The sequence below is a fragment of the Protomyctophum bolini genome, assembly GCF_963924005.1.
Source record: "Protomyctophum bolini genome assembly, chromosome: 15".
Classification (NCBI taxonomy): Eukaryota; Metazoa; Chordata; class Actinopteri; order Myctophiformes; family Myctophidae; genus Protomyctophum; species Protomyctophum bolini.
The window spans coordinates 22,822,425-22,844,047 of record NC_137876.1 but is presented as its reverse complement, the minus strand read 5'-3'; the positions used below and the strand labels follow the sequence as shown (position 1 = coordinate 22,844,047).

The 21,623-nt window shown below is 46.1% G+C and overlaps 1 protein-coding gene across 1 annotated transcript in view; it reads left to right on the top strand.

The window, feature by feature from the left end:
* Positions 1-21,623, top strand: part of babam2 (BRISC and BRCA1 A complex member 2) — a 99,208-nt gene that overhangs the window by 65,748 nt on the left and 11,837 nt on the right. The window contains exons 7-8 of the mRNA XM_080783457.1: positions 7,213-7,322; positions 20,476-20,575. Of these exons, the coding sequence (XP_080639583.1) occupies positions 7,213-7,322; positions 20,476-20,575 (210 nt within the window). The remainder of the gene's footprint in view (positions 1-7,212; positions 7,323-20,475; positions 20,576-21,623) is intronic.

The following is a 21,623-nucleotide window of genomic DNA, read 5'->3' as shown; positions in this document are numbered from 1 at the left end:
ATCACGGCGTAGGGTCCAGATGCCCAGTCAGTTTAGAGCTTGCCAGTCTAACTTCGAAGAGAGGTGGCGAAAAAACAACAAAAGATAGCCTTCTTTGGGCAGCCCGTGTGCATGCACATTTCTGTTAGTAGCAAACCACAGCATGCAAGCCGCCTTTGTTTTCAATGATCCACCCATTAGCACGTCGATCGAAAAACCCGTTCTCAATTAAATTCAAAGGGCTTTATTGGCATGAGAAAACATACGTTTACATTGCCAAAGCAGAAAGCACAATACAACAATAAAAAATGATGTACATTTGAAAGTCGGAATCTTCAATAGATCAATTTCTATGTACCAAGATCACTGGATGCAAGTATAGTGCAGGAATATACACAATGATTAGTCTTTAGGGTGGTTGTGTTCCGTTTGATATCCTTCTCCTATCACAGTGGTTCTCACCTATCGGCCGGAGATTCGCTGCCCCCCCCCCCCCCCCCCCCCCCTTCATTAGCGATGCTAATTTGCCCAATCGTGTGTGTGTTGCTCTCAGATCTCAGACATGCTTTTATTTGTTATTGGTAATAAGATAAGTAGCCTACAACACTATTGCCCTGGGTAAATACAGAATAGATATTATATAGATATAGATTTTAAATAATCACTATTATCCACAAATGGCTCAATAAAGGAGAGGAAGTTATACTATTCATCATACATGTCTTAAATTGACATTGAGCTTTTTTGTTAAATAAACATTTGATTTTATACCATTTTGGAACCGAAATAGGGAACCGTTAAGAACCGGAATCGATGAGCAGAATCGGTACCGGATTCGCAAAAATCCAAACGATACCCATCGCTACCCACGATTGTCATTTAATCCACCCAAAACACACTTTTTATAACCGAGGATCATATCGTTTAGAGAATTGAGCCGCACTTGTTTTGACCCAAATAGAAGAATCTGAGATATTATGATACTAAAATCGGTGTCCTCATATAGACGACATAAGCCAGCGGAATTTTCATTTCCGTGTTTTTCTTTCTTTTTCATCGTCTCATGAGTGTGTACAGAACACAGTTGTGAACCATAATCAATACATTAAAAGGGCATGAAAAGGCGATAAATATGGGCGGTAAATGAGTTAACAGGACCTCTGTGTGTTTGCGGGGCGAAGTGCTGTGGCCAGGATACAAACAGGGACTCTGATAGCTAGGCCAGGAGCTGGACATGTCCTTACTCAACAGTTCTCCTGTCACTCAAGCCGCCCCATTATGTTGACCGTGACATTTAAAGTTGGGTTGAAGAAGGCGGACAAAAGCGCCCTCACCTCCTTCCTAGTGCCCCCGCCTGCAGAGAACCCCTCTTTACTCTGTGCGTGCGTGTGTTGTGACTTTAGCTGGACTTGGTTTTTGGCGTAAGGACAGCTGTCACATCTCCAACCTGTCACATGTGACACGGAGGAGATGCCAGAGGCCGGGGCATCAACAGATACAAGGGCGAACAGAAGGAACACGTGTGTGTGTGTGTGTGTGTGTGTGTGTGTGTGTGTGTGTGTGTGTGTGTGTGTGTGTGTGTGTGTGTGTGTGTGTGTGTGTGTGTGTGTGCGTGTGCGTGTGCGTGTGCGTGTGCGTGCGTGCGTGCGTGCGTGTGTTCACATGCAAGCATGAGAGAGAGCGAAAAGGATGCAAGGCAGGTCATGATCGAAGTGTGGTTGTTTGTGGCGATGTGAATGTTCTTACTTAGGGGAACCCTACAAGCGCACACATACTCTCTCCCTCTCTTACTTCAGTCCATCGTCTTTCTGCAGCCACTCTTTGAGCTACTGAGTCACGTCCTCCCGGGGTGTGTAGTAAATAGTGCCTTGGCGTCCAGCGAGCGCCCCTGAAGGACTTCCTTCTTTCCTCTCAGTCCACTGACCTGGGACTTATGAGCGCCTCATTACTCCCAGTGAAGAAGTCTCTTCATTAAGGCCCTGCCTATGGCCTGTGGAATTGAAGGTATTTTTAATGATGTTGCTCCTTTACATAAGCAAGACGCGCATGGCCCCAAGTCAATTTGGTTAAAAGGACACTAAATATGTGTGAGCATACAATCGTAAAATGCATATTTTTTTGCTGTTTACTGCTGCTTTTTTTTTTGTAAAGACCTTTACATTTTTTTTTACAAGTAAAGGGATATTTCTGAAAATGTTTAAATTGTTATCGAGGTATACATTTCGTGGTTTAGCTCTTTTTAGATTCTCTGTAAGGTTTCTGTAGTGTGGAGTTTAGCAAAATAATTGGTGGTTTTCACCACCAAACGGTGAACTGCACCAACATGAGCAGTACAGTCAAATGTCCTGTAGCGTTGGATAATGGAAGCAATTTATTCTAACCTCCACTGTCATGTTCTCCGGAGAGAGGGGGAGCGATTATTCCATGAAAGGAAGGGCCATACCTTAATGTATGAAAACCGTATGGTTCAATACAGTGTGCTTTAGTAAAGGGATATTTCTGAAAATGTTTTGAATTGTTATCGAGGCACATTTCGCGGTTTAGCTCTTTTTAGATTATCTGTAAGGTTCCTGTAGAAGTGTGGAGTTTAGCAAACTTATTAAAAGAATTGGTGGTTTTCACCACCAAGCAGTGAACTGCACCAACATGAGCACTTTGCATTTTGAGTTTTATTTTTCTCTGGGCATAGGTAAAACACTTGTCCACCACCACACCACAGAGGCCAGAGTCCAATGCCCTCAGCAGTTGTGCCTCCGGTTTGACCAAGCAAACAAAACAGAAGACAGTAACCATAACCATCCTTGTCGCTGTCCCCAATGCGTACTGCTACTGTTTGGTCGGGGCCGCCTGTTCAGCGTGGAAGGGGAACTGTCTCAACTGTGGAAGATAATGGAAGTTCCACACACATTGCGCTCTCCCAATCTACACTCCTTGCTCCTTTTAGGTGAATAGAAGTAGCTGGTGACCCCCGTGTTTAGGTGAAACAAAGTGACACTGACATGGTGACCTCAAAATCTTTTCAAATTCACAAAGTTTCCGATGGCATGTTAGAGGTGTGAGAGCTGTGGTTTATTGGGCTCATTTATTCATAACAACAAAAAAATTGTGCTGGGTTGAGTTTAGTTATCTTGAAGCAGTGATCTTTTCAGGTACATATCTTTGGTCCGACGTCCTAACAGTCTGACACGCAATCGTCCGACACCCTACACCTAACCCTAACCGCACGGGGAAGCGTCTTAACTGGCCACGTATGTGTCTTAACTGGCCACGCATGTGTCTTAAATGGCCACGTATGTGTCTTAACTGGCCACGTACTGTATGTGTCTTGGCCGGCTACGTAGGTCGGATCCATCTTTTCATGGTTGTGAATCTGAAAAGGATGCTTTAGTGAAGGCTAATTTATACCAAGCCAAGCTGTGGCTTATTAGTCCTAAATACTATTTAATTGGAGCTGTGAGCCATGAGCCACGGCTTGGCTTGCACAGTATGACACAACATAAACCTCTTGTACTCGTGGAAACGTATATACTTCTCGCTCAACTTTGGCATGTTCACTTCTTCATTGGCAGTCGGTCCCGGGGCAGTGCCATGAAACAGCATGACGGCGAGTGAACACTCTCCCCAACAAGCCGTCTTCGTCTCTCTTTCTGTCTCTCTCCCCTATAACCTCCTGTGAGAAAACACTGTCCCATGTCTGACCCATGTTCTTTTTTCCCCATGTCCTCTGTGTCACAAACCTTTCACAGTACACACACACATGTACACACACACATACACACATTGCAGAAACCTCTTATCTCCATATTTTTTACATTTTGTGTTTTTTAATATCGTCAATAATGTTGCACAAAAGTACTTAGTTCTTAGATCAGCAAGTTTCACTATTTTAAACCGTTTAAAAAAATATATATATGGGAGAAAAAAAGGGAACGGCTTTGTACGTACACGGTTTCCACCTGACAGCCACACAATATCTACCTTAGCACTATCCAAAAGTTCGGGAGGGTGTGACCGTGTGTGTGTGTGTGTGTGTGGGGTGGGGGGGGGGGGGGGTTGTGTCTCCTGTTATTTTAGTTTGTTCCTCCTTTCCACTGACGGTGTATGACTTGTGACAGCTCCTCGCCGTCTGCCGTGAGGAGATAAGTCTGAATCACTTCCACGAGAAGCCTCTCTCTGGCTGTCGGGTCCAATGCCAAAGAACCCTGTATTTTCTTAATGGCCCCTTCCATCTCGCTCTTGTTTTGGCGTCGGCCCGATAATACTCCGGAATGATCCTTAAAAAGGGCACAAGTTAAATCACCTTCAAAGAAGTGGGAATGGGACCCGACAGCTACAAACTTGAACAAAGCTACAGCCACTTTAACCTTTACTCGTGAAAATGTGTGCAAATCTTTTAATATACCGGTATATATTTATTTTTTAAAGCAGACATTTTTAACTCAAATCGTTGCTTCTGTGGGTCCCTGGAACAACATATTTTGAGTTGGGGGTCGAATACATATAATACATATAATTCTCCGGGTCCTTGGCATGAAATCAGCACCACTGATATAGCAACATAAGTTTCTCAGAAAACCGTTAGGATATTTAAAACATTTGTAGAATCATCCTCGGGTCTTAATGGGTTAAGCAGCAACACGTTGCGATTCCAAATTCCCTATTTTCACCTCTTTTGCCATCTACCCATCTGTCATTTGGAGGCTCTGAAAATGACGAGTAGAAAACAAGGTTGATATGCGTTCTTTTTTTAATATAATTTGTTCCCTTTCTCTTGGAGTATTCGTTTTGTCACAGATTTGTCAAAGATTTTTTTGATTTTTAAATTGTCTGCCTATGTTGATAGTTTCAAGTGGAGCTTGACATGAAAGTTTTTGCATGTCCTAACAGTGCGCGCTTACTGAAAGGCATGTACATTAGCAGCAAACAGTGACAGGGTGGGGTCACACTGTCACAGAGAGAGAGAAGGGGAAAGACATGCAGCTAAGGTCGTCATGAACGGGACTCGAACATGTGACACACTGTCAGGCCAGTGCCTATATGTGGCATGTGCCTGGACCGCTAGGCCTGCGCGCGCCCCCCATAGGACATTTTCACACAATGTGTCCTCTCCTCTGCATTTATCTATCTTGACTATTAGGAGCTGAATTTCAGACATTCAAGCATTCAAAGCTTTTGGAAGAGATGGGAGTGATTTATATCCGCATCGTGGATTTGATGCGTTGTTAGCTTGTAGATCTGCTATTTTCGGTTTGTGACAATTGGGCTATGAGCTGGCTTGAAAGATTAATTATATCTGCCGTGACAAGAAGAAGGAAAGCCTGACAGTTGCAGAGAGCCATTGTTATGATTTATACAATACAATACAATAGCACTTTATTAGTCCGTGAGGGCAATTCAATGTTGTGCTCCATAAAAACAGCCAGGAAACAGACATGCACTCAGTCACAAACAACCTAGGACCACAGCCCGTCCGATGCCACATTTATGTGTCTGACGCCTATCCTGATATTGGAGAGTCCTAGAACCCTGATTGCAGATATTTTGACCGATATTTTACAAAAATAAAACTTGCAACATTTTCTAATTACAAAAACGTATTTCTGATTAAAGTTTCTATTTGAGAACAATTGAATAAAAATTAACACAACTTACGAGGCTAGCAACCCTGACCTTTTATGCAAAATCACAAAAGTTCTCAATGTTTGAAGTTGCTCAGCATTGACATCATGATAAATTAGTACGATGATAAATGGATGGTTTTGTCTGTGATCCTCTGTAATAATAGTTTTTTTGTTGTTTGTACGGATTACTTTGAGATTTTATTATCTGTGTCATGGCTAATGGAATCGTTTGAATCCTATAATGTGTAAATGTGTAATCATCTTCATCAAAGATGGAACCCAGTGATGTGAAGAAATGTTATGTTTAATCGCCTGGGGCGTCGTGTGTGAACAAACCCTTGAAATCGAACCCAAGAGTGATAACAATTAGCTCGCATGCAAAACAATTAATGCTGCTCCATTTGCGGGGGGGGGGGGGGGGAATGCCCAAATGAGCGAATTTTCCTTTCGGCCCACTGGGCTGCTTGTTTCACACGTATCGACTTGACGTCTCCGCCTTTTCTTAAGCATATACCTCTGCGCTTAGTTGGTTAACGAGGTTGGACACGACGGCGGCTGTGGAGCTGTGAGCTGGTTGCTCTGCTGCGCCTCTGCCCATACATAGCGCACGCATGGTGCTGCGGAGAGTTGCTCTCGCCAACAGAGGGCCGCGATTTTCACAAACGGACGAGTTCAAACCATCTGTGAGACATTTGATTATAATGTCGTCGAGCCTCATTTTGGAGAGAGAGAGAGAGAGAGTGAGAGAGAGAGAGTGAGAGAGAGCCCAGAGTACTGCATGATTTTGAATCGTTCTAATGACAGGGCTCCCTTGCTAAGCGGCCACACTCTAGGGAAAATAACAAAAACGAGGGAGAGCTGGACGGGGGGAGGTTATCGCAGGACGCAGCTCCGTGTGACCCTCGGTACAGTATATCCGCCTCACACATGAGTTGATTGGAGCTCCCCGTCCTCCTCGGTTTCAGTCTCGTGTCGCAGCTGTCCGACTTAATTTGGCGTGAAGTGAAACAGATGTTTATTTTATTTTATTTTATAATCTTTATCCCACTATTTTGTCAACCTAGTCCCCATATATGGGGGACATGGGGAGAGCAAAGGACTTGAACTCATGCTTCTTTCATGCCTGAGTGTCCAAGTTGCTCCTGGTTGGACATAGCGCGTGGAAGGAACACGTTATTCCAACCAGTTCCTTTCCCCTCCATCAGGCGCCCCGGCTGGCCAGGGGGAGGCAGTTTAGAGACCAGGATTGCTGCATGTTTTTTGTGAGGGTACCTACCCTAGGGGACACGGGGAGAACATGCAAAGCCCTCGGCAGATTAGTCTGATCCCGCTCGGTTGTGATCGGATGTTGCTGCCCCTGAAGTTGTGGGGCACCAATCAAGAACCAGATTGCAAATATGGGGCGGGTTTATCAACAGAGGTATTGTTTTTAATCCACCCCTTGGGAGTCCAGGTTCCACGCAGAGATTCCAGACTAATATCTACGCGGTGATATACCTGTAGGTCTGGCCCCATGCCAGGCTACTGTTTCTATGGTCTGACATTTGTGTGACCACTATCGCAGGTTATCGATTGGTTGATTGTTTAAATCTAATCTAATACTCTTTCTCAGGACACGGCGTTGGATCCCGGAGAAGATGTGGCCTTGCTGTCGGTCAGTTTTGAAGACGCCGAGGCCACCCAAGTATTCCCTAAACTGTACCTGTCCCCCAGCATCGAACAGTAAGTGCGTTGATTGATTAGTCTATAGCCTAGCGTGTGTGCAGTCATGCATTCATCCATCCATCGGTCGGTTAAACCCGTGGTTCCCAAAGTGGGGTCCGGGGACCCCCAGGGGTCCTTGAGGGAGTTCCAGGCCGAGTCCCCAGCTAAATGATGGTTTGGAGCCAAACGGACCCTTATGGGCCTGTAACTCTGAGAGTGTACAAATGGAACCAAATGGTCCCGGGTCCAATTTGGTTCCATTTGTACACTCTCAGAGTTAAATTAACATTGATTTTACAATATAAATTGGGGGTCCCAGAGATATAAATGCCATTAAATGGGGGTCCGTAGACTAATGAATGTCAAACTGGGGGTCCTTCAAATTAAACGGGTTGAGAATCTCTCCGAGGGCCATAAAAATCTTCTCTTATGGGGGTCCCTGGGCATATCTTTTCAAATGGGGGTCAATTACTGTATAGTGTCAACTTGGGGGTCCTTGAGATGAAAAGGTTTGGGAACCTCTGGGTTAAACTGACTGTTGGATTAGGTTGGTTTTAGTTTGTACTGTCATAGTACACTGCGTGAAAAGAGGTGTTAACAGGGCCTGGGCCGTGGCTTAGCGGTCCAGGCACCTTGGCCGGTATAGCCCGAGCCTGGCAGTGTGCCGCGGGTTCGACTCCCGATCCCGACGGCCCTTACTGCAGGTCACTCCCCCATCTCTCTCCCCCATTTCCTGTCAGCCTACCGTCTGTCCCTCCTATAAAACAATATAAAATAAAAGGCGAAAGCCGCAAAAAAGAAACGTTGACGGGCAATTACGGGCACTAGATTTGCCCGTAAACCTCAAGTTTAGCAGGCATATACAGTAATATACGGTAATATACAGGTGTGACGGTCATGATCATTACGGGAGTTTACCGGAGTTTCCTGTAATATACACAACCGTATTCCATGCTTTTTGCCCAGTACTACCATCGTTGTGCGTCTAGAGCTACAGTGCTCTCCTATGAACAAGAACGTGTGTCTCGCTGTAAATCCTCATAGCTACCTGCACACGCCCAACTGTTTATTTCCCCTCCTCGTTTGAATAGTTCAAATAGCCGATCTACAAGCTCACAAAGTGTTGACGAAAAGAGATTAGAGATGAGGTTTTCGGAGGTTGGAGTTCCCCATTTTATACTTGTAGTATACCGTAGTTGTACTTCAAGCTCACAACTGTGACACATTGCGAGCTTGTAGATCTGTCGTTTTCAATGCCGTCCTGAGATCCCTATAGTAATACAAACGGGTGTGTGCGTGAGACGTGAGCGTGTGTCTGTGTGCTTTGTACAGAATAGTTGATGTGCGTCTGTGTTGGACACTGTGTGAGTGTGTCATTTAGCATTGTATTGTGTCTGTCTGTCTGTTCCCGTATCATTCTGTCTGGCACATTTAGAGTGTGTGTGTGTGTGTGTGTGGGTGGGTGTGTGTCTGCACTCTGCAATGGCAATGCATATGGGTGCGTTCAGGTGTGTCAGATACACATGCATATACAGTATGCATGTTTGTATGTATGTGTGCTGTGCGTGCATGCATGCATGTCTGCGCACGTGTGCACGTGTATTGGTTTTGTGCTCATACGCGCTACGCCATCTATGCATGTGAGCGTTGGTTCGAGTCTGTTTGTCTTCTGTGTGTTTGCGTAAGAGTACATTCTTTGTGTGTGCGTGCATGCGTGCGTGCGTGTGTGTGTGTGCGTGCAGTTGTGTTCACGTGTGTGTGTATGTCAGGTATGGACCTCGGGGCGCCACAGTCTGGGCGTTCGTGCTCAGAATAATCTCGGTCTGATGTTTATTTACGAGCACACGCCCCATCACACCAGGTTAAGGCCTCTGTGTGCTCTCGCTCTCTCACTCTCTCTCTCTCTCTCTCTCTCTCTCTCTCTCTCTCTCTCTCTCTCTCTCTCACCCCAATCTCCTTTTGTCGTCATCTCGCAATCTCTTTTGACTTTCTCTCTGTTTTACTCTTTGGGGGGGGGGGGTTATCTCTTCCTGTTGTCAAATGCTCACTCTCTTGTTGTTGTTGTTGTTTCCCCTTCCTCCCCTCTGCACAACAGGTAATTCTCCACGTATAACATATAACTGCAGAGATGCACATAGCCCGCATCCTGCATCCTTTAGTGTAGACTCACTAAATTGAGAAAGGATGCAATCATGTCATCCACCGGGGGTCCGTCCTGGGAATGCAATTCTGTACTCAGTACTGTACTCTAACGTCATTGAAGTATAGGACTCATAAAATGTCCCCGGGACCCCATCTTAAAGAACACCCCTGGGTCCCCGGGACCCATTCATCTTAAAACCTATTTACACTGTATGGCTCACTATACGATTCATTCTGTACATTGAAGCATGCACACACACACACACACACACACACACACACACACACACACTCACACCTCTCCTGCTCCTCTCTGCTGTTGGCTGGATGTGTGATGTCGCGCTGTGGAAATGCAGTGGATGTTTTGCATGCGTTCCGGTGCAGGACTCCTCTCCAAACGGCTAATGGCTCGTCCACTTCATTGCCAGCCAAGTGCTTTTTATCACGAGCACTTGCATCTTGTTAGTGTTACTGTTGTGCTACACACAATGGAGCGGTGTACAAACATGTTGCGTGTGAGAGTATGATGTACAAAGAGACTGTGTGTGCGCGTGTGCGCGCGTGTGAGTACACGCGTGTGCGTGCGAGAGAGAAATGGGACATGCGACAGAAATAGGAAGGACGTTTGCATGTGCGTGCGTGCCTGTGTTCGTGCGTGCGTGCGTGCACGCACACGAAAGACAGAACGATACAGACAGACGGAGACTTGTGTGACCTTGTGCCCCGGACCCCCCCCCCCGGCCGCCCCCGGACCAGACTGAAGCTGCCCTACGAGGCTGCCGTCGTTAGCGGCCATCTCCTCCTGCTGCTGCTCGCATGAGGAGAACAGACAGAAGGAGGCTACGGGCAGGGGAGAGGAGAGGAGAGGAGAGGGGAGGGGAGGGGAGGGGAGGGGAGGGGAGGGAGAGGAGAGGAGAGGAGAGGAGAGGAGAGGAGAGGAGAGGAGAGGAGAGGAGAGGAGAGGAGAGGAGAGGAGAGGAGAGGAGAGGGAAAAAGGGGGGAAGCGCTCTGCGCCGCGGGAGAGGACAAGAGAGAGAGAGAAAGAGAAGAGGAGGCTATACAGAACGAACCTGCCTTATCTAATGCCCTCCGAGGAAGAGCGCGCACACACACACACACACATACACACACACACACACACACACACACACACACACACACATTAGACACATTAGACACATACACACACAGGCTCTGTGTAGTTCTGCATCTGCATGAAACCGCCGTGCTCTCGTTCTCACCCCCCGTACTCCTCTTCTCTTCTCTTTTTTCCCCCCTCGTTCTCGTCCTGAGATATTTGCAGATATGCATATCAGGGGGCTGTGCAATGTGCATGCATGCATACTGCATAGCATGCTTTTGTGCATTTTGCTGTTGTTTTTGTGTCCGTGCAGCCGCTGTGCTTGTGTGTGGGTGTATGTTGATTCATGACCCGGGGTATGTGTGGTGTGTGTGTGTGTGTGTGTGTGGGGGGGGTAAAATTTATGTGTTTAACCGTTGTAAGAAGACGAGGTTTTTGTGGGTGTGTGTTTTTAAGTGTTATCGTGTGTTGGGTCGTAGTGTTGTCGAAGTGGTGCTGCTGCGCTTCCACTAAGCCCGACTTGTCTTATACTCAGTGGTGCGATGATGGAGTCGCGCGGCAGGAAATGTGCGCTATAGCTCTTGTCTCAACAAGTTGCACGTGGTGGTGTGACACGTTGTGTTTTATATACTGACCCGTTGCTGGTCAGTCTGTATACTCTCGTGTGGCTGGCTGCCCATTCTGTGTCCACTGGCCGCTGCACACACCGTGGTCCTGGTGAAGAGAGAGAGAGAGAGAGAGAAAATAAAAGCACATCTGACCTCTCGCTCGGTCCCTATTGTCTCTCTCTTTCTGAGTTTAATGTCATTTTGTTTTTTTTGTTTTCATTTATTGATTTCAATTTTAACCCTGTCTCCTCTCGGCCTCATCTCCCCCCCCCCCTTCCTCCTTTTGTTCTTTTTATGTTCTTTCTTTCTTTCTTTTTCCCATGTCTGCCGTGCTCTCTCTATCTATCTCTCTCTCTCTCTCGCTCTCTCTCTCTCTGTCTCTCCCTCTCTCTATCTCTCTCTATCTATCTCTCTCTCTCTCTGTCTCTCCCTCTCTCTCTCATCCTCTATTTCCATCGCTCCTCTCCTGCTGATCCTCTGGCTGATCCTCAAAGGGAGTCGGAGAGGGAGTGAGTGGGACTTAAAAGAGAGAAGAAGCGCCGCGCTCTCCCCGGCAAGGTCGCTCCTCGCTTCGGCTGAAACGCGGGCGAGGAAAGGAGAGGGAGGGAAAGTAAAAAAAATATATAGATGAACGCGAGGGGTTTGGTGGGGGGGGGGGGGGGGGGGGGGGGGGGTTCTCCTCTCTCTCCTTTCTTCTCTCTTCCACCTCTCTGCTCCTCTCTTCTCTGCCGTCACTCCGGAGACGTTTGATATCTCACTTCCCTCTATCCCTTCAGCGGCCGCTTGCTCTGAAGGACTCCGTAACCAAACTCATAAGTCCCCCTGAGCTACCATGTTATACCCTTGTTGCCATCCTCTCTCTCTCTCTGTTTCTCTCTTACTTTTTTTTTATTTTCCCTTCCTTTCTCCGTCTTCAAACGAAACCATCACCCGGTAATGTTTTCTGGCTGCCGGAGCAGCCAGGGGAGACGAGAGCGGAAAAGAAAGGAAAAATAAAACAGTGAAAAATGTCGACTGACACCCACGTTTTTACCGATGCCTGTACTGTAGACTGGAGCACCCCCCCCCCCCCCCCTCCCTCCCATCGCTTTGATGGGACCGTACTGTACCTCCGTATCGGCTGCTTTTCTGTGGAATCTATATGGATTCACAGGAGGCAAGACTCTTCTGCCTCAGACTATAGGAGGAGGAGGAGGAACATTCGCTTCAGTTAGATTTTCGGTTGCTGCTCAGACAGTGTTCATTTGGTAGGTATAGATAGTTAGTGCTTTTAAAATGGCCAATAATATAACTGTATAGGAAGTTTGTCACTTCCACAGTACCTCGGCTATCTTAAACACAGCACCTGCATTCCACTATTCTTTTTTTAATCCTCTGATCATGCATTGCGAGTTGTCTTCTGTCTGCATTGTCTAGTGTATTGTTTATAATGAGCTGGCCTACATACACTAAGTGAACAATGCAGGATTTTATCCACACAGCGTAGCTACAATAATAATTTATTTTTAAACATAACTATGGTAAGTGCAATACAAAAAAAAACAACCAGTGCTGCGAAGAAAACCGGGTTTCATCTACTATACCTCCTGCGGATCAAAATTATATTGCATTTTATTTATTTTTATTTTTTAATACTTTTTATCCCACGATTTGGTAACCCATTTTCACCCTGTGTCAAGTATCTAATGTGATCCTATGGGACTTGAACTCATGCTTTCTTCGTGCCTGAGTGTCCAAGTTGCTCCTTTACACCTGACAGGGGGGGGAGTTTCCCTGGTTGGACGTGGCGCGTGGGAAGGAACACGTTATTCCAACCAGTTCGGGAAAAAATTGTTAAAAATTGCATTTCTTAACCATGTACTTTACAGTCCTGATGTAAATACCGGTATCCTCTTCTCCTGCTGTCACAATTTAAATAACCTTAACTGTTTAATGGCACACTCGTGACATTAGTGCTTAAATTCGGTTTATATCAAGTGCCGTACATGCAAAAGGTGAACAACCTTTGCCAAAAAAATGGGCAACACGTCAGTGCTATATACCGTTTGCCAAGCTAAATCACAATATATAATATGCTACCGTCAGCACACACCAGCTGAAAGCCAGACTCATACATAGTTAAAATTGTAATTGTTTGATTGAAATGTCCATGGTCTGGATGGATTCCATCCTGGATTCCTACATGTTGGCCTACAACAGGATCTCCTGTAGGTAGCGTGGCTATTAGGTCGCTGTGATCAACCAGAGTCAAGTGGGGTCAGGCTGGCTTTAGGTCCATGTCTCTCTGGGACTGCACTGAAGTGAATTGTGCATCTCGCTATAGTCCCCTGTGGGGTTCTTAAACATTTTTACATAAGACATCAAACACTTCACCTGGACTAACTTTGCAGATAGGTCCATCGCACGTGCGCACGTCCATCCGTTCAGCTGTATTTAATACTGAGACAGTGATGCACATAATCCGTCCTATTGATTCTCAGACCCAATGAACTGGAAAGCTGTTGTTGTTGTTAGGGTATTGATTGATTGATTGAATACTTTATAGACAGAAATGTCAATTGCACAAGGTACGGGTCATACATCTGGGGCTAAGAGGACAACACAAAAATAGGGGTCCCTGAAGACTTTCCATCCGAAGTACACCTCACTCAAACACAGGACAGGACACTTGCAGCAAATACATTTGGGGCTTTGTTGATTTTCTTCTTTTACGTAATGGCACAAGAGATTAGATTAGACTGTTATCAGAACCTACATGTAACATCCAATTCTGACAAGTGCTCTATCAAGCCTCTTCCTTTTTGTAGGTCAAAACTTATCTGGCTCATTATGAGATTTAAACTTTGCAAGATACTTTTCCACAGACGCTTAGCTCTGCAGTTTGCTGTAGAATAGTGTGAAATCATTCTTCTTTCTTTCCTTTGGTCTTGTTCCTCGACCTTCACCGTTTCTCTAGCCGATCTCGTCCGTTGTACTTCCATTCTTCTCGCTTCATACCTCTTGTTTACGTGATTGTACGCTGCCCATGGGACAAGTTGGATACATCTTCCCACATTGCATAAAATAATGGAGTGGGCTGGGCACCATCTCTGCCCGCAAACCAGATTTAGGAGCCCAGACAAATCGACACAGAAAGACAGTTTTAGGCTGCATTGCACTTGTGTTTCTGCATCTGCCTCTACGTGCTCTGTGTGTGTGTGTGTGTGTGTGTGTGTGTGTGTGTGTGTGTGTGTGTGTGTGTGTGTGTGTGTGTGTGTGTGTGTGTGTGTGTGTGTGTGTGTGTGTGTGTGTGTGTGTGTGTGTGTGTGTGTGTGTGTGTGTGTGTGTGTGTGTGTGTGTGTGTGTGTTTGTGTTGTGTGTGTGTGTGTGTGTGTGTGCGTGCGTGCGTGCGTGCGTGCGTGCGTGCGTTTTTAGAAGTCCTTGAATTTGTATTAGATTACATTTTAGTTTTGGGAAACAATGTAACAGTCAGAAATGTGCTGCATGAATGATTCCTATTTATTTAGTAATCAACGGTGGTGGTGCTGCTGTTTCATTCGTACCAGGTGGTCTTTGTTTTATTGCACAGTCCATCTGTGTAAATGTAGCTCAGTTAAAGCTATGGGGTTGCGATCCGGAACTGAATCTTACCCCCCCCCCCCCCCCCCCCCCCCCCCCCCAATCCAATCCGTGATGCTGAGTGCCAAGCGGGGAGGCATTGGGTCCATTTTTACTGTCTTTGGTATGACCCAGCCGTCCGGAGATCGAACCCCGACCTCCCAGTCTCAGGGTGGACACTAGTCTAACCACAACGCCACTGAGCTGGTTGTTACTAACTACACATGACTGTATGGCTCTTATTGTTACATGTCAGAGAAGCCTGATCCAGGTCTCTAAACTGCCTCCCCCTGGCCAGCCGAGGCGCCTGATGGAGGGGGAAGGAACTGGTTGGAATAACGTGTTCCTTCCACGTGCTACGTCCAGCCAGGGAAACTCCCCCCCCCCCCCCCCCCCCTGTCAGGTGTAAAGAAGCAGCTTGGACTCCTCATGCATAGAAGGAAGCATGAGGTCAGTCCGCTGCCCCCCCAGGTTGGCAGAGGAAGTGTAGTGCCCGGGATTACATTAGATAATTGACACTGGGTGAAAAAAAGGGTTTCAAAATCGTGGGATGAAAATTCTAAAAAGAAAAAAAAGAAAAAAAGAGCCTTATCCACATACAGAGTGAGAAGCAGACACCCAGCAGAACCACAGTACTGTACTGTACTGTATGTACTGCTACACAATCAACCAAAACACACTGTACCATTCCCATCTTTATCTCTCCATTTAGTAATGACGCGCGCTGCATGGCGTGCATTGGCGTCCCTCTCACAAGGCGAGACCTTCTCTTCTCCTCACACTGTCACTGGTGTTTGCACTGTCATACTCGTGTGCACTGGCATAAAACGCCAGCAAATATAATCAACGCTTCGTCATCACCATCCACCTGAGTCACTGCATGGGATAATCTCTTGGGTTGATGAAGTCATATGGAGCCTTGTCACTGGCACAGCATTACTCTCTCTCTCTCTCTCTCTGTGTGTGTGTGTGTGTGTGTGTGTGTGTGTGTGTGTGTGTGTGTGTGTGTGTGTGTGTGTGTCAAACAGTGGGCCGTGACCGATTCTTTTTTTTTAATGGGACGCAAGACTAGCCTGTCATGCAAGTAATTATCCCTTCTCTTGTTTCCTACAATAGTTCTATTATTTCAAAAGATCTTAAAAAAAAGAAGAAATAAATGCCATATACATACAACACAAGGAACTGCAAAATATCTTGTAGGTTGGAGATGTAGATGCACCACGTACTGTACGGTACATCAGAGTGAATTGTATAATTTCAAAATGATACGGTGCAGTACTCTACAGTAGAACATTGCTTTGCATTTGAATCGAAGTTTCACCACAATACCACTCCCACGTGAGTGGTAATGATTAATGTAACGGGGAAACTATTTGCCCTTTAATGGATAAATAACACTGAAGCATGTTAAAACCTTTTCAAACCTTTTGTGCCCAAGACAAGTCACACCAAAGGGCAGGTAAAAATCTCAAGGCACACCTCATATTCATATCTGTGCAAAAATAGCCTCTAAAAAACATGTTTCACCACTCATCACTTGTACTTATGACCGATGTTTACGTGTGGGTATCGTTAATCGTTAATATGTTAATTGTTTTAATCCCGTTTTATCCCCGTGGGCCGTCATAATCTGCTCAAATGTGGCCTTGCACATTTTAAGACGTGTGGGCTAATCTTCCCTCTCTCAGACTTGCTTTTTAGAGATCAGATCTGACGCCAACCTCAAGTGCAGTTTTCCCTGCTTTGCTCTTAACGCATTCTGGGCGGGAACCCCTGTTGGTGTTTCAAAGCATTATGTTATACTTTAGCTATTGAGAAATAGCAGATCTACAAGCTTGCGCGCTACGAGCTTGTATAGGTCTGCTATTTTTGAAAAATCGTTAAAATGTGGCGCAAATCATTGAATATATATTTCAGAGCGAACATTTTTAACTAAACTATTTTCTTCTGGGGGGTCCCTGGAACTACATATTTTGAGACTGGGGGTCCGTGGCCCAATAGAGATAATTCTGGGGGTCCTTGACATGAAAAAGGCTGAGCACCACTGACATAGAGACATAGGTTTTTTCAGAAACATTTTAGGATTTAGAAGCCTTTCTTTTAATCAACCTCAGTCCAAAATGGGTTAACGCAGCTGTTCCCAAACCTTTTTGGCCATGCACCCCTGTTACCTCCTGCATCCTGACCTAGCCGACACACTCCCCCACTTGGAAATAAAAATTGCATGAGCTATATACTGTAGAGTCATACATTTCCTATATATCTGCATACAGTATATGCACATATACTGTATATATTGCAGCATAGCATAATATGTTAATATATTTAAAATAACACCATAGCACCACCATTAGCCTTTTCATGTTGCGCACCCCCTAGAAGGCGCCCGCGCACCACAGTTTGGGAACCACTGCTCTAACGCATGCACACATTTCCTTTACATATTTTTACTTAATTGAGTAAATGTAAAAGTCTCATTCTGATCAGTGTGTCCAAGGCCGGGTCATCTGATGTTTGGTCCACTTTGAGCTGTGTTTCAGAACGTACAAACAAACAGTCGATGTTAGAGGACCTCAAAACGTCTTGTTTCAAAAATGTACAAACAATCAGTGTTCAGAGGGCTTCAAAAACGTCTTGTTGCAAAATGTACAAACATACCGGCGTTCAGAGGGCCTCAAAAACGTCTTGTGTCAAAATGTACAAACAATCGATGTCAGAGGACCTCAAAACATACAAACAATCCATGTCAGAGGACCTCAAAACGCCTTGTTTCGTGCAGACATTAGGAGCATGTCGGTGACTAATTGGTCCAAATTCAAATGGGTATTTTTCGAGGCATGCCATTAGAATGACAAATGCACTCATTTGTTCGCGCCGTCCGCCACTCACTTAAATGAGTGATGTAGTGCATCAAATTTACCATCGAACGTCTGTGTTTTGTGCGCCTCTTGTCGGCATTTCCATCTGAATGATACGCAGGGCTATTCTTAGATCTGTGGGTGGGTGTAGAGGATGATGATGGCCATCATTTAGATTTCCATTTTGAAAGGCTCTTCTCCACACTGCTGTAAAGCCACTTTGAATCGACCATTGTTGATGCACAGAAGAATGCACAGTCTAATGGTAATTATCAGCACAAAGCTTACTGTAGCATGCTGCTCGAATAGTGGCTCTTGAAAAAAAAAAAAAAACATGGTTGTTTGAAAGGCAAACGGATTTCTGACAGTTTGGCTTGTGGCTTTTCTGTGAGGAAAGCTCCAACATGTTTGTATTAATAATCGGCACAAAAAGTTCGGAAACATAACTTTGGTCGGTTATTTCTCCCCTTTAATAATACCAATTGGTGTTATATTTTATATCGTTTTTATCATTGATTAGTCACCTTTATAATGAGGTATAGCTTTTAAGCATTCCTGGAATGAGCAACACGGCAAGTGTGGGTAGCGCCTCCCTCCATAGAAATGGCAAATGGTTGGTATTCACCCTTGCTTTGAGTTGCTTAGCCTTAGTGGATTGGATGATTGCACTTGCCAACAGTAATGAGGAAAAAAACAACACACATTGGCCGTTTTTACACTTTGTTAGACAGAAGCAGGGTGGACTTGTGGCCTTCAGCAACATTTAGCAGATTTTTAGAACACTTCCCATGGAACGCCAGAGGAGGACAAACTAAACTGAGCCCGACATTGGTGTTTTAAACACTAACTCCCCCAGAGGAGAGCTACTTCTTGGCAGTGTTGCCAAGTCTGCTTATTACAAGTGACTTGTAGTGACTAAATACTGTATGTAGTTTCCCGAATGTTGTTTAACCAGTGATTCTGTAACATTTTCATTTCAAGGACCCCCAATTTAATACTAATTTTTCAGTGTGGATGTGTGATCTGCAGTGGCCTAGTCACTTCATTCTGGCTTTTTTTATATATATACCTGGTTTGCTTATTTCTCTTGCGTAAAGGAGACCCGCACACTGTCACTTGCTGCTTCAAGAGCTTTTTATTTAATGTCCAAAATATGCAACGTTTCGGTCCTTCGAGCTTCCTCAGGCATCTCTTATTTCTCTCGCAAGAGCTGGCAACACTGCTCTCAGCCAGGCCTTCACACAGAGTTGAGACAGAGTCCAGTCACTCTGTTGGACCCGCCCTCTTCCCATCAGGGGCACAGCCCAGTTCATCATTTTCGCTGACCCCCCTGGCGGGTCATCGTAATTTCCCAAAAGCCTTTGTGGTTTGAGGTCATGCCGCAAGATGACGCAATCCTGGACCCAGGTAGGGCATGGTTAAACATGAGAAATGTTGGTGGCATAACTTCAATTATTCTTTCGTCATTCGTGTGGGACCGCCTTCCTTCCCGTTTCCATCGTGGCCAGCACCTCTCCTGCAATGCCTGCAGCGTGGTCCTCCCCCTGTCCTGCAGATCCTTGGAACAGGAACATCTGCCTTATTACTATTACCCACTGCCTTTTGAAAAACAAGAAGTAGCAAACATCTCCCCGACGGTGTGGAAAGAAACTCTAAATCCGGCGGCTGAGTGGATACGTTGGATTCATGGCTCTGACTCAATGATGTATTTCACCTTTAAATGCGTACAGTACATATCTCCACCCAACCAAGATGACCCTGTTCATTTCAACATCATGCACTGTGTCATCGCATAAGAGAACGACGCCCCGGGGGGGGTGCACCGCAACATATAGAGGCATGACCTTTGACCCTGCGACATAGCGTTGCAATGATTCACACTATGCTTGCTTAGCCTCGGTAAACGGCAGTCACTTCCAACACTGCGATTAAAATGACACAAAAAAAAAAAGCACCCCTAAACGCGCAGCGTCACCGCCGTGCGTAAGCAAGCACCGCGACCAAGAGCAAGATAAAAATAGAGTGGGAAGCGTATAAAAAAAGCGTCCTTAAAATGAGCATTAAAAATGCCCAAGGAGCGCTACTAAATACCTCTAATATGCCCCCCCCACCCCCTGGGTTTCCCTCGTTCATTGTTGCCCCAGAGCAGAGGAAATACAAGGGAATGACTGCTTCGCTCGGTTAGTCATTGAAGAGCAGCAGTGTTTTTTTTCCTGATTAAGCGAACGCAGCTAACTGCACGCTGCTAGCATTGGAAAGGATGTCAGAGGAATAAATGAGCGCGAATGGAGGGGAAAGACGAACAAGCCGAGGGCACATGTGTCTCTGTTTTTCTCCTTTTATTATCGAGTAACGTATACGGACAGTGACGAGCTAAAACCAGGATTTATTATACTTTTGTATAGGTGGGTGATCTACAGGCTCATAGGCGCATCCGTGAGCTTGAAGGTTACCTAGTTTTGGTGTGCGCACCAGCGTGCGCATGTTTGTGTGTGTGTGTACACCAGGTTTGGGTATTGGCTTCCTGGGTTCGCTCCACAGCCCAACAATCGTTCCCAGTGCACTAGACTGGGCCAGAGAGTATGTCGCAGGGACTTCCCCCCCCCCCCCCCTCCAACCCTTGATGCTGAATGCAGAGCAAGGCGGCACTGGGTATAATTTTCTTTGGTATGCCCCGGCTGGGAATCGAACCCCGACCTCCCAGTCCCAGGGCGGACACACTAACCACAAGGCCACTGAGCGGTCATCTAATTGTCAAATTAATCCATATCGGCCCTGAAAGGACCAAGTCCTGCATGTCGAGGAAAGAAATGATGATGCATTGATCTGGAGTGTTGTGTTTTATTTTGTTTATGTCATGGTTGTCCTCTTTGCCCCATCGTCAGCGCACTGGGAGGCTCCTCTGCACTTCATATCCCAGCATTCCCTGGTGGCGGCTGCCTCATCGACTACGTCCCTCAAGTGTGCCTGCTGCTCACCAACAAGGTAAAAGAAAAACCCCTGGCCAAACTACAACCTGTATTCTTTTCTGTGCTATTCGTGTGTGTGTGTGTGTGTGTGTGTGTGTGTGTGTGTGTGTGTGTGTGTGTGTGTGTGTGTGTGTGTGTGTGTGTGTGTGTGTGTGTGTGTGTGTGTGTGTGTGTGTGTGTGTGTGTGTGTGTGTGTGTGTGTGTGTGTGTGTGTGTGTGTGTGTGTGTGTGTGTGTGTGTGTGCGCGAGCGAGCGCTATGTTGATTTATTTATGCTGATGAGTTGATGAGTTGCCTTCGTGTCAGGGTCTTTGAGTTCTTTCCTCCATTTATTAGTATTCTTCTTTTACATGTGTAATTGTGTAGCTGCTCTTTATTACTGCAACGAACACAGTGTAAGAACAATTCTCACAGTGTCTCTCTCTCTCTCTCTCTCACTCTCCATGTGTGGGGGTGTGCACATCTGTTGTCGCACATTCAAATTCCAGGTTGTGCTCGAGTTTAGGTTGGCCTTGATACGGCGATGTTTGAATTCCCTCAAGAACATTTGTTCGCTGTCGAGCTGCTGTGCATGTGTGTGCGTGCATATGCATTCACCGCTATACGCGCCCCCGTTCTTCGCTGAACGTGGGCGTACCGGCTAACCTCCGCGGGCCGCCTGAGCGCTGCATGCAGCAGGTTGGACAGGTAGAGAGGGAACGCAGACGGTGGATTTGATTCGCCTATACCAGCTCAGTGGCCTTGTGGTCAGAGGGTCCACCCTACCAGCTCAGTGGCCTTGTGGTCAGAGTGTCCACCCTACCAGCTCAGTGGCCTTGTGGTCAGAGTGTCCACCCTACCAGCTCAGTGGCCTTGTGGTCAGAGGGTCCACCCTACCAGCTCAGTGGCCTTGTGGTCAGAGGGTCCACCCTACCAGCTCAGTGGCCTTGTGGTCAGAGGGTCCACCCTACCAGCTCAGTGGCCTTGTGGTCAGAGGGTCCACCTATACCAGCTCAGTGGCCTTGTGGTCAGAGTGTCCACCCTACCAGCTCAGTGGCCTTGTGGTCAGAGTGTCCACCCTATACC